At 45.2% G+C, this 12,203-nt stretch overlaps 1 protein-coding gene across 1 annotated transcript; it reads right to left on the bottom strand.

Moving 5' to 3' along the window:
- Positions 1-4,937: 4,937 nt before the first annotated feature.
- LOC119845263 (dolichyl-diphosphooligosaccharide--protein glycosyltransferase subunit 1-like) lies at positions 4,938-5,665 on the bottom strand. Its single transcript, XM_038377250.2, has one exon. It carries the CDS (start codon positions 5,648-5,650, stop codon positions 4,991-4,993), a length of 660 nt encoding a protein of 219 aa, XP_038233178.1. The 5' UTR covers positions 5,651-5,665; the 3' UTR covers positions 4,938-4,990.
- Between the last annotated feature and the right edge of the window lie 6,538 nt (positions 5,666-12,203).

The following is a 12,203-nucleotide window of genomic DNA, read 5'->3' as shown; positions in this document are numbered from 1 at the left end:
GACATTTTCATGATATAAAAGGAAACAAAAAACAAAACAACCCCTCCCACTGTCTCTCCCAAGTGGGCTCATAGGTGCTGGAACTAAGGGGGCTGGGGGTGCTGTCGTACCTCCTGGTTTGAAGTGGTTTCCATCATATACAGGGTTTACAGTTTGGTTCAATGGCTCTCAGCATCCCCACTATACAAATTGTTCCAGCATCCCTGAGTGGGCTTATCAATTTCACAAGCAAAAGGAAAAAAAGTCATTCAACAGCTGAGATAAAAATCTGTTCCTCTTCTACAAAATTCTGGTTTTGGAGAAATCAGATAAAGAGCTTTCGTAACAAGAGGAGCCTTGCTTAAATATGATGAAAGACTGTGTCTCAGCAGCTCCAAATTGTCCCTTGCCAGAGGAAATATAAAACAACAATGCAGAAGTTGTGCAAAACCTGGTACATAGCAGGGGAAATTGCATGGAGGAAATAATTGAAATGGCATTATTTCTTTCTCTCCAAGAAATACAGTAGACTGCAAGATTCTTCGTTTTTAGAAGTGACTGGTGAATCTGGATGCTGCAATTTTGGGGCGGTCCCATTTCATACACCCTGCATCTGATTTTTTGGAAGTGCTGAGCACCTACAATTCCAGCTGAAGTCAGAGGGAGTGGCAGGTCTCTGTATGGACATGAAAGAGATTGGGAAGTCTATAAAATCTTGAATGGTATGAAGAAAGCGAATAAGGAAGTGTTATTTACCCCTTCATATAATATAACACAAGAACCAAGGGTCACCCAATGAAATTAGCAGGCAGCAGAATTAAAACAAACATAAGGAAGTACTTCTTCACACAACACACAGTCAACCTGAGGAACTCGTTGGCAGGGGATGTTGTGAAGGCCAAAAGTCTAACTGAGTTCAAAAAAGAATTTGTTCATGGAGGATAGGTCTATCAATATCTATTAGCCATGGTAGTCAGGGATGCAACTCCATGCTCTGGGTGACCCTAAACCGCTGACTGCTAGAAGCTGGGACTGAACAATGGGATGGATCATTCCATAATTGCTATGTTCTGCTCATTCCCTCTGAAGCATCTGGCACCAGTCACTGTCAGAGACAGGATACTGGGCTAGATGGACCATTGGTCTGACCCCGTGTGCCCATTCTTATGTTCCTACATACTTTGCAGCTCTGGCAGTCTTGGTTTTTCAGCATGACACGGTAGAATCTGAAAACCTTGGGTCAAATCTGTGTCTTCCTAGCGTTAATGTTAAAATGCCATTTAGGGGGACCGGGATTAGTCTCCCTGTCCCAGGGTGACTAGGCATCCCAATATTATCCAGTCCATCCCACTATTAGGGGCTTTGTCCTATATAGGCAACTATTCCCCCCGTCTCCCCCCCTAAAAAAGTCCCGATTTTTCATACTTGCTATCTGGTCATCTTCCCTTGTCCCTAAGAAGTTGGTGTTACTAGCTATGTACCTGATTTTAATCTCACAGTGCCATATCTCAGGATCAAGTCCAATGAAGCCAACTTCCGCCCCTTCTAAGGTCCCTTTGTGCTACCTGAGTGGAGTAAAGGAACATGAACCAGCTCCAAAGGGGGTGTTGAGGGTTGCACTAACCTGGGACGAAAGGCGCTACATACTGTAAATGAGAGATCATCGTCCTCACTGAATGTGCCCCTTTGCAATGCAAAGAGATCCATCTTTCAAAGAAAAAGATGTTTTTCCCCCTTCAACTGCAAAGCGCATTTCCCTTAAATCTTAATGGCTTTGAACTCGACTGCTATGATATATGCCAAAAGAAATCAAGGTACCTAGGGGCAATCAAAAGGGATGACTTAATATTTCCATTCCAGAGTACATCTTAGGGAAAAAGCAGCACTTCCAAAAAGAGTTAAAAGTCATTTAAACCCTACATTGCAGTTAAAATAGCAGGGTAGAGTGCTATATACTGACTGTCCTCAGGTGACCACTAAAGCTCTGTTAAAATCATTTGTCAACTTTACTGTAACTTCTGCTGCAGGGCAATGCAGGTCAGCCGGTGCCCTTTGGGCAATTATATTAAGATTAATATACAGTTCCAGAGTATTTCACAGCTCAGCTGATCTCAGCCTCTTTCTTTTAGTGATCTCAAACTGCCAGAGTATTGATTAGAGTAAATGCTTCAGATGTGTTGCATGGATGTTGTAGAGTGAAGTAGGAAGAGCACTTGAACCAGAGATTTCCAGTGTAAGCAGAATTTAAAGTTGTTTCAGTGAGGCCAGAAAAGCCTGAGGGGGAAAAAACAGATAAGGGGAGTAGGGCAGATGTTTCACCAGCTAAATATATTTCTTTTTCCTACAGAGGAGAGCAAAATAGACAGACATTAAGCAACACAGTAAAATAGATACACTGTGGAACTCACATTTCCAGAGTGAGAGTTCCTGTATCAGATCATTAGCATCAAGAAGAGACATTACTTAAGATTTAAAATGATCAGGATGAAGCATAAGCCAAAGCAATACAAGAAAAATAATATCTTTATTTCCATATCTCCATAGGCTGATATCAAAATCCTCCTTTTGTCCGGTTAAAACAAAAAATTTGTATATTCAAAATACAGGGGATGTTTTTATTTTGTAGTCAGCTCTTTTTAGTCTTTGTAGAGGTGTCAGTCCCAATGTGCTGGCCAAATTCCAACTCAGCTAATTATATTCTGCCAACTGTACTCAATTCCTTCTATAGCTTCAGGTGGGTTTGGGATTTTTCACTTCCTGTCATGAATAGTGGCAGCATTGCTGCATACTGTTGAACAGTGGCCATGTTTCACCCCAGAGGTGGATGCACTCCAATGGTGGGCAAAATAATTCTTTGGATTACTATATCTAGGGACAAATGCAGACTGGAATGAGTGGGTGCAAACACTCATGGATGTCTCTGGGCCACATTCAGTGGCAACACAAATATGTACATGCATTTAAATAGGTTTAAGTGGGAGAGTCGCATATGCGGCACTGATCTGGCATTCAGTGGCTGGGTAAATAAGTGTACTTTGCTCACAAAGGGAACGTAAGGGAAAAGGGATACAGCAGAAAAAGCAACAGAAAGATGTATAATAAACGACTACCACACACACTTAACTTATACCCCCACAATCTCCAAACTGAACCTTGTTCTAAATCCATTAACCACAAGAAAACAAAGATCAAAAGCTGCTCTCAGTTACACCGGTGCAAATCCGGAGTAAATGAGAACAGAATGTGCGGCAGGAGCCTATTCATAAGGTACTCGTAGGCAGAAGTTCAAGGAGTCCATTGAGGAAGAACCCTTGGCAGGGCTGGCTGAGGAGGAGTATTGGACTGGAGGAAGAGCGTATTGGAGTGGGGGCTGGGCAAAGCGTTGATGGATCACTCTAGGCTCCAGTTACTTTTATTCCACTGTTGTTACACATCCCTATGCATCATTGTGTCGTTTGCTCTTTACACTGCAGGGTTAAATAACTGTGCTTAGTAACTAGACATAATACATAGAGTCTCGCTTCTTACACACACTCCTGCTCTGGAAAAGTTCTCAGCAAAGACAGAGTGCCACAAAAGGGCTTACATGCTGTTTTTAATAGGATACTCCCCAATTCCTATACATGGTATGTACGAACGGTTAGAGATGGTGACTGGAGTCAGGCGTTTCGTGTTCTAGCTCCCGGGGTTGTCACTGACTCAATACATGACCTTGAGTCCATCATGATTTGGGGATTGGTCCTGCTTTGAGCAGGGGGTTGGACTAGATGATCTCCTGAGGTCCCTTCCAACTCTGATATTCTATGATTTTATGATTCAACTGCTCTGTGCCTCTGGGAAGTGGGGCTAATACGTAGATCTTCAAAAGCAAGGTGCTATAAAACAGTAAAACCCTTTTCCCTCGCAGGAATCTCCAGATGCAACATCACACCCAGTACATAAAAGGTCCCCTGGAATGCGTAAAACTTACATAGCTTGACAGATGTAACCAATTAAACTTCATAGGACATTTCCCTTTCCCAACGCCACCCAAAGTTTATAAACAGAATGATGCAGGGGGAAAAAAAACTTCCAAAGATCCCTGCTTAGTCCAAACAATTCCCTTGTTAGAACCCGAATAAAACTGTATAAGGCTGGGAATTTTATATTATATACATTACAGCCAGAACTAGTGGCCAGGCAATTGAGAAGACACACTTAATATGTCTATGCTTAAAACTGATGTGTGTTAGAACACATTTTTAAAACCAGTCATCTACTGGGCTGCATCATTCATGCATGCTGCACTCTGATTAAAAAGAAGCTCAGGCTAGATTGCCAGGCTGTAAAATAGAAAACCTGAACTGAAGCAGATTACAAACAGAATTATAATCAAAACTGACTAGGCACCATGCACAATGATAGTTCCATTCAGTCTAGCTAAGAAAAAAAAAGAGAAAAAGCTGCAATGTATTATCCTCCCTGGCTTTCTTTAAAAATCAAGGGAGTTCTAGCCAGGACACAAAACACATTGTACATACCTGGTTGCATAATGTCCTGTTATAGATTGATAGATTTCTGATAAAGTTGGTTATAATCAGTTCCTCAGATGCTTGGAGTCATCAATATCCCTCTTAGGTTTTATGCCTCTTTGGATTCAGAGAAATATAAACCAGCTGGGAGTCCCTTGAAATGAATGCCTTCATCAAAGAAAGGAAACACTGGTTATATTGGGCCAGATTCACTTCTGGTGTAACTCCACTGATTTAATGTTACATCGGATGTGAATTTAACCCAGCATGTGTTAATGATGCTCATGTGTTAATCCTTGAATCATTGCACTTGAGGCTCTTCACAGGGGCTAGTTAGCACTGAAAGCAGGGTGTCTGTTGATCATTTTACTACCTGTTAGTAGAGGAAAAGCAACCTCACCTACTTCAATCTTTTTTTGTTTTTTTTCAGAGCATGTCCACTCAACAGCCTTTAATCTCAACTCACGTTTCTCTTCCCTCCCACCACTTTAACTCTGAAGTTACAGTGCATCGAGGATGTTGTTAATTTTGGTGACCAGCTCCTGGTGCTTGTTGGAATGCAGCTTCTCATTCTCAATGTACGAGTCCTTCTTAAGCTTGCCGGCCACCAACCACTCTGTCTCAACAGACGATTTCAGAACCAGCTCCTTGCCTTGGCTGTCGAGCTTCTGAATCTCGCTCACCTTATCACACATGTCAGAGCCTTCTGTCTTCAGCTTGGACTGCAGAGAGGCTACTTCATTGGTCAGAGCCTTATGCTCTGTCTCCAAGGTCTTCTTGCCACTGTTTAGAGTGGAGATGTCCCATGACTGCTTGTACTTATTCACCGCTTCATCAAAGTAGCGGTACAGGCCCAGTCTCTTGTTCACCAAGGTGAGAACTTGCTCTGTTATGCAGGCCACCTTCATCCTAGCTTCAGCAGCTGGATCCTTGGTGATGGAAAAGTTGAGCCTCACATAGAAGATCACTGTGAAGAACAAGATGTAAAAGGCTCCAACCACCAACAGCGGCTCCTGCAGCATCAGGATCTTGGAAGGTTGTTCCTTTGTGTCTGCGTCAAATGTTTTTCCAGCTATCACTTTGACGTGAGCTCCAGCATCCACGATAACCCTCAAGGGTTGTGGGACACAGTGACTGAGTGTAGGTAGGCTGCACACCATCGATATTCAACACATGTGGTAAAGGACCTCACAGTTTGGCTGTCCACTGCTGCCCTTTCAACAACCTACACCAGTGGTAAGTAGCATCTGCACCTGCAGACTCTAAGGCCTAGTCTACACTAAAAATGTAGGTCGACATAAGCTACATTAAGTCGACCTAATAATGTTTGTTTCTACACTACCAAGTCCCATCCACCGACCTAAATGGCCTGTAAAGTCGACGTCAGTACTCTACCTCTGTGAGAGGCGTAGCGCTTGATTTGACATCCACGGGTCAACATGGGTATAGTGTAGACACTGTGTTGTGTAATTCAACTGAATTGGCCTCCAGGAGGTGTCCCATAGTGCTCCACTGTGACCGCTCTGGAGAGCACTTTCAATTCCACGGCATGTCAGCCAGGTACACAGGAAACAGCCACTCCCCTGTTAAAGCCCAAGAAACTTTTGAATGTTAATTTCCTGTTTGATCAGCTTGGAGTGCTCGCCAGTACAGCTGATCACGGAGACTCAAGGCCACAAATGCACTGCAGCATGAAGTACACAGGAGGTGGTGGATCTTACTGCAGTGCAGAGGGAAAAGTCTGTGCAGGCAGAGCTCCGATCCAGCAGGAGAAACGCTGACATCTATCCCAGGGTTGCGCGGAGCATGGGGGAGAAGGGCTACAGCAGGGACACGCAACAGTGCCACATGAAAATAAAGGAGCTTCGGCAAGCGTACCAGAAGACAAGGGAGGTGAACAGTCATTCTGGTTCTGCCCCACAGACATGCTGCTTTTACGAGGCGCTGCAGGTGATCCCACCACTACCCCAAAACGCTCCTTGGATACCTCCCAGGAGCCCCGGGCGACCTGGAGCAACAGTGAGGAGGACGTTGTTGATGAGGAAGGGGAGGAGAATGTGAGGCAGGCAAGCAGAGGATCCATTCTCCCCGACAGCCAAGAACGGTTTCCAACCCTGGAGCCCATCCTTTCACAGGACTAGCTGGCAGCGGAAGGTGATACCAGGGAAAGCACCTCTGTTGAGTACACATTTCCAATCAAACCTTAGGGCATGGGTGGCGAGTATCATAGGCAGGGGGAGGCTGTGCCTCCCCAAACACCCTAGCATGGCCCCACCCATGCTCTGCCCCCCGGCCAGGCCTTCTCCTCCTGCAGTTTCCTGCCAGTGCTCTGCCCTGGCTTAGGCTGGCTGCGTTGGTGCTGCGTTGCCCGCCTGGCACTCGGACTGCACCACCTGGCGCACCGGAGCAGGGGGCGCTGCAGCCACACCACCCGGTGCTCTAGGGCTGGCCGCTCGGCCCATAAGTGCTGGGAGCGCTGCAGCCACGCTGCTCCGCCATCTGGCGCATGGGGGCTGGGGGTGCCGCTGAGACCTTGCCTCCCCGGCACTGGGGGCCATGGTGGGGGTGCTGGGCTCCTGCGGGGGAGGGGATCAGATGGGGAGGGACAGGGCCTCAGGCAGAAAGAGAGGGGCCAGGGGCTAGCCTCTCCCAATGGCTAGGTCACCGGCTGCCCATGCCTTAGGGGTTACATGCTATTATTTTTTATGTTTAATCTGAACAAAGAAGTGGGTGCAGTGGGTATCGGCGGCCACTCCGGCTACGCTGAGGGTGCTCTCCGAAAGACTGTTTATGTGCACAGGGATGGCCCAGGAATCCTCCATGGAGATCTCTAGGAAGCTTTCATGGATGTACTCTGCAATCCTTTGCACAAGGTTTCTGGGAAGGGCTGCCTTATTTTGTCCACCACGTAAGACGCTTTCCCGCGCCACTCCAGTATTAACGCTGCTGGCATTATTGTAGCACACAGCATTGCAGCAGAAGGACCAGGTGTGTACCCAGACACTTAAAGCATCTGCTCTCTTGCCACCTCTGTTACCCTCGGGAGAGTGATATTGCATGTGGTCACCTCAGGGAAACGGGGGGATTTTCAATGCTAGCCCTTAAACCTCAAACAATTCAACAAGTAATCTGCCCCGTTTGGTGAACTCTGGATCACACAACCATGGTGTGATGGGGTGAACCTCCCTGCTGGGGTGCCACCTGATGTGCTGGGTCCCACTGAGCCCGCCCTTTCCACCAGCCTGGGTTTCCTCACCCTGTTCTTGTTGTGCTAGGCTCTCAAGCCTTCTCTAGCATACACACAGGTAAGGACACACCCAGCTGTAGACACAGAGTGAAATCAGCTTTGTGTGGGAGGACTTAGCTAGGGGAATAGTCAGCACTCACATACACACCTCCTTTGGGGTATACACCCCAAATAATCTTGTCTTGCACTGTATAGAAAGATCTGCACAGGGCAAGCTCATAAAAATTTCCCCCCTCCCTCAATGTGGAGGGAGATATGCACAGCTTCCCCCTCCTGATATGAATTGCACAAACCAATGTTTTAGTCCCATGGGGCATTGCAAGCCCAATCCAAAATTCTGCTTGGCTACATGCACTGTGGGATAGCTATCCAGACTGCAGTGCTCCGTGCGTCAATATAAGCCCTGCTAGCGAGGATGCACTCCGCTGACACCATGAGCGTAGTGTGGACATACAAGATCAACTTGCTTAAAAACTGGTGGCTCGATGTCAACTTACATGAAGTCGACTTAACTTTGTAGTGAAGACATGGCCGAAGTAGCAGCATCCAGTAGCCTCTCAAAACGTAGATTGGAAGAGCCCTTTAGAAAGTTGCAAGTCCCAGCAAGTACTTGCCAAAGGCAACTTCTGGTCGGCCTTGAATGCCCCATAAAGGTAAGTAAGGAATACCAACTATGCGCTTTATAAATCTCCCCCAACCTAAGGCTTCTGCCTTTTTAGCCCATAAAGTGACTCCAGTTCTGGAATCAAAAGTTTTGAGAGACCAAAGAAGAACTCCTGTGCTCAGACAGGCATTGCTGGGAGTAGGGACAGCAGTAGAAGAAAGCACACTGGTGCAAAGGGCTGGTTGCATGCAGAATGTAGACTTAGGGGTAAAGGAAAATCTCCTATAATTCTAGTGTGTGGAGAATCCATCCTACCTCCTGCTCACTGAGCTGGACCTGTGCCCAGCTTTGAACCTCAAATTTTGTGAGACGAGGCACATTTTGCCACAGGCACAGAGCATTTGGTTTCAGGATGCGGTGAATTCGCCTTCAAATAGAAGATTTAAGTCAAGCCTGGGCATTTTTCTAAAAGCATTTCTGTAGCTCAAACAGAAGCTAAGGGCTTGATGCACAAATTGTTGGGGAGGTTCTCTGTACTATGCACTTCGGTTCTCTTCTGGCCTTAAAATCTATTCTCATTACACAGCCACAAACTACCCTTACCGTTGCATTATTATTTTAATAACTGCCAAGAGTGTTCTAGAAATGCAGGGAAAGCATAAGCCAAGTGGCATAATACTAGTTCAATACTCAGATTCCAATTGTGAAGCAGCATTTATTAGAAAGCACAAGGAAGTTTTTTTTTTCCCCCCCACCAAATGCATCCGATGAAGTGAGCTGTAGCTCACGAAAGCTTATGCTCTAATAAATTTGTTAGTCTCTAAGGTACCACAAGTACTGCTTTTCTTTTTGCGAATACAGACTAACACGGCTGCTACTCTGAAACCTGTCACAAGGAAGTTGTGACTTTCTTCACATTGCTTGAAATTAAGATGCTCCCAGGACTCTCATCAGTTCCCAAAATGCCATGGTGCAATACGGTGCTTAGAATAAGAGTCTGAAAGTGAGTTCATAAAAAAAAAAATCATTTCACAGAGATTTCCTTCTACCGCTTGCTCCTGCAGTTTTAATTAAGTGAAGTTGAGTCCAAATTTTTGTGGAACCAGAGGTCCAGGACTCCACCCCACCCACTCTAAGGAGAGCAACAAATTACAATGATTATATAGTCAGAGCAAGGTTTCAGAGTAGCAGCCGTGTTAGTCTGTATTCGCAAAAAGAAAAGGAGTACCCGTGGCACCTTAGAGACTAACAAATTTATTAGAGCATAAGCTTTCGTGAGCTACAGCTCACTTCAAGTCCTTGTTGCTGATCACAGCTGTTTGTGGAGGCAGAGGATTATACAGATTAACCCTTTCCCAGATGTCTCATACATCTGTGCAGCACTTATGGCAAAACACAGAGAAAAGGTATGATTTTAGGCAATTTTATGATGCTTTGGGTCTGCATTAAGGAAGCTCACATGATGGCTGCAATCACCAGCATCATGCAATAGGCATCTAGAGTTTCCCCAGGCCCTTGGCTAGCCAGATGGAAAACATATGTTTCTTACTCTGGCTTTTGCTGTGAATAAGCAATATTCCTAACTTGTTTACAGCTGCCTCAATCATCTGCTGCTTCCGGGTCAGGTACAGGATTAAAACCACCTGATTTTGAGCCCAGCAACATTGCACCTCCTTGTACAAGATGTCTAAAGAGAATTGGAAACACGTGTAACTGGGTCGATTTCCTTGAGCCCACAGTGGTGCCTTTGTATCCCACATGAGCTCAACCAGATTACTCTAGCTTCCCTTAGAATAATCATAATATCGACTTGCGTGCCATTATTCAGCCAAGGCACTTGAAAACTTGAAGAGTAGTTTGTACAGGTGATTCTGTGCAAGTGAAGATACAGAAACTGAGGTCAATCTTTAGACGGGAGACCTTGAAGCAGCAAGTGATTCAAGACACGTCATTCTTCCCCAGAGTTAGTACCAAGCTGCTGGCTCACTGCATTGCTAGAGGACACCGCACCATCAATGTTGCCTCTTAACTCAGATGCAAAACCTATTAAAGATTGCATGGAATTTCCCAGCTCTGTCCCAATAGTAATAATACTAGTATTCATTATTAAATAATGCCTAGCTCTTATTGATATTTAAAGACACTTTACAAAGGATGTCAGTCTCATCCCTATTTTACAAATGGGGACACAGAGCAGGGAAGTGTCTTGTCCAACATGGCACAGTGAGCGAGTGGCAAAGCAGAATTAGAACCCAGACCTCCTAGGTCCCAGTCCTGTGCTCTGTTCACTCAACCACACCGCCTTTCAATAGGTGGCTTACCCTTACCCCTAGTCAAATGCAGATAATCATATTCTGCTTATTTACACTGCCTTTGTCCTTCACTTCTTGGCTTAAATGGTAGAGCAGTACTGCTGTGTGTTACGAGCATCATGCTCATGGCATGTTCCTATAGCCTACTCATTCAATAAACAAACTGCATTTTTAAAAAATTAAATCAAACACTCTTAAAGAAGCCCATCACAGGTACAGAAGCTCTCGCGTATGCAGACATTGGAGCTTGATATCCAAGCTCCATAACCAGAGGATGCCCTCTGCATTAAGGGAGGCTAGGGTTGCCATCAGCCCTCCAGCTGTCAGGATGGGCACTCATCTACCATGAGTTACGATCTGCAATGATGCTTAGAGGCACAGGTTGAGGAAGAAGCTAGGCCAAACCCATGAAGGATTGCAGCAAACCCGGCTGCACCCGAGTAGCGCGTTAAGCCTCGTCCAGGATCTACACTCAAGCAGACAAGGAGGCAGGTGCAGGAATGGATGCCTGACTTTATCGAGTGCGTTAGATTCTCTTTCCCACCCAGGATTCCACTCTGTAATGACATTTTCCGCTGTATGGCGACACTGATTGGCCATGTACAGTAAAGGGCAAGTAGCACTCTTGTCTGAGAACACCTGAGCTGCCATAGCAAAGGAGTGGGGATAGATCAGTTGTGGTCTTGACCCCCAGCCCACAGGAGTGGGGTTTCTGCCCCCGACCATGAGCAGAGCTTTGAGTCAGTGCAGCAAGGCACCAAAGGAAAGATCCAAGGACATTCAGCTTAAGTGACAGAGTAACTACCACATGTAGAGATACCACAGTAGCTTATTTATTAATTATCTGAGTGGCTGGATCTCATAGGAAGGTGTGGCTCTTAGTCAAAAGAGGGACACCTTAAAAAAATGCATAATATACTCTACTTTTAACACTGATCATCAGAGGGAGGCTAACACCTACTTGCATACCATTTCTTGTATCATTTCAGGATCTGGTCCCAGTGTTTATTATTCTGTGTGCTTACTTTTAAAAGCTATTTTATATGTGATATGAGCCTGTAGAGTTAATAAAACCAAGAGAGAATGAGCTGGATTATTTTCTGGCTCATGCATCTTCAACAAAATTATAAGTCCCCATTTTAAAATCTTTATTAAAAAGGTGATGCTAGGTGAGCCATAAGGAAACAGAGGGACTTACAGATCCCAGCCTGATCTGCAGGTCTGGCAGGGTTGTGTGTCATTCACACCCTTCTTACTTGTCAATCACCCTCCCACATGACTTTGTTTCCTTTTAGTTGCAAACTGAACACATTTGATCAGAAAATCACTGACATAGAATACACATTGTTCCCATAACAGCATTTGTATAGACATCAGAGACTATAACCACACTCTAAAACTGAAAGCTTCATCCATGAAAACTGCATCCTTGAAACCTTAGGTGCCTTGGCCACACTTTTCTATTGCTGCAATAATTACTCAAACCTTTACAAAAATAGCACGCTTCTCCTGTACTTTGAAGATTGTGTTTACCTTTCTCAACGACAGTC

Source organism: Dermochelys coriacea, chromosome 19, assembly GCF_009764565.3.
Source record: "Dermochelys coriacea isolate rDerCor1 chromosome 19, rDerCor1.pri.v4, whole genome shotgun sequence".
Taxonomy (NCBI): domain Eukaryota; kingdom Metazoa; phylum Chordata; order Testudines; family Dermochelyidae; genus Dermochelys; species Dermochelys coriacea.
Note: the sequence above shows the minus strand (reverse complement) of the source record. Positions and strands in the feature narration are given on the sequence as shown.

Coding starts and splice junctions, on each gene's coding strand:
- LOC119845263 (XM_038377250.2), bottom strand. CDS start 5,650: ATGGTGTGCAGCCTACCTACACTCAGTCACTGTGTCCCACAACCCTTG.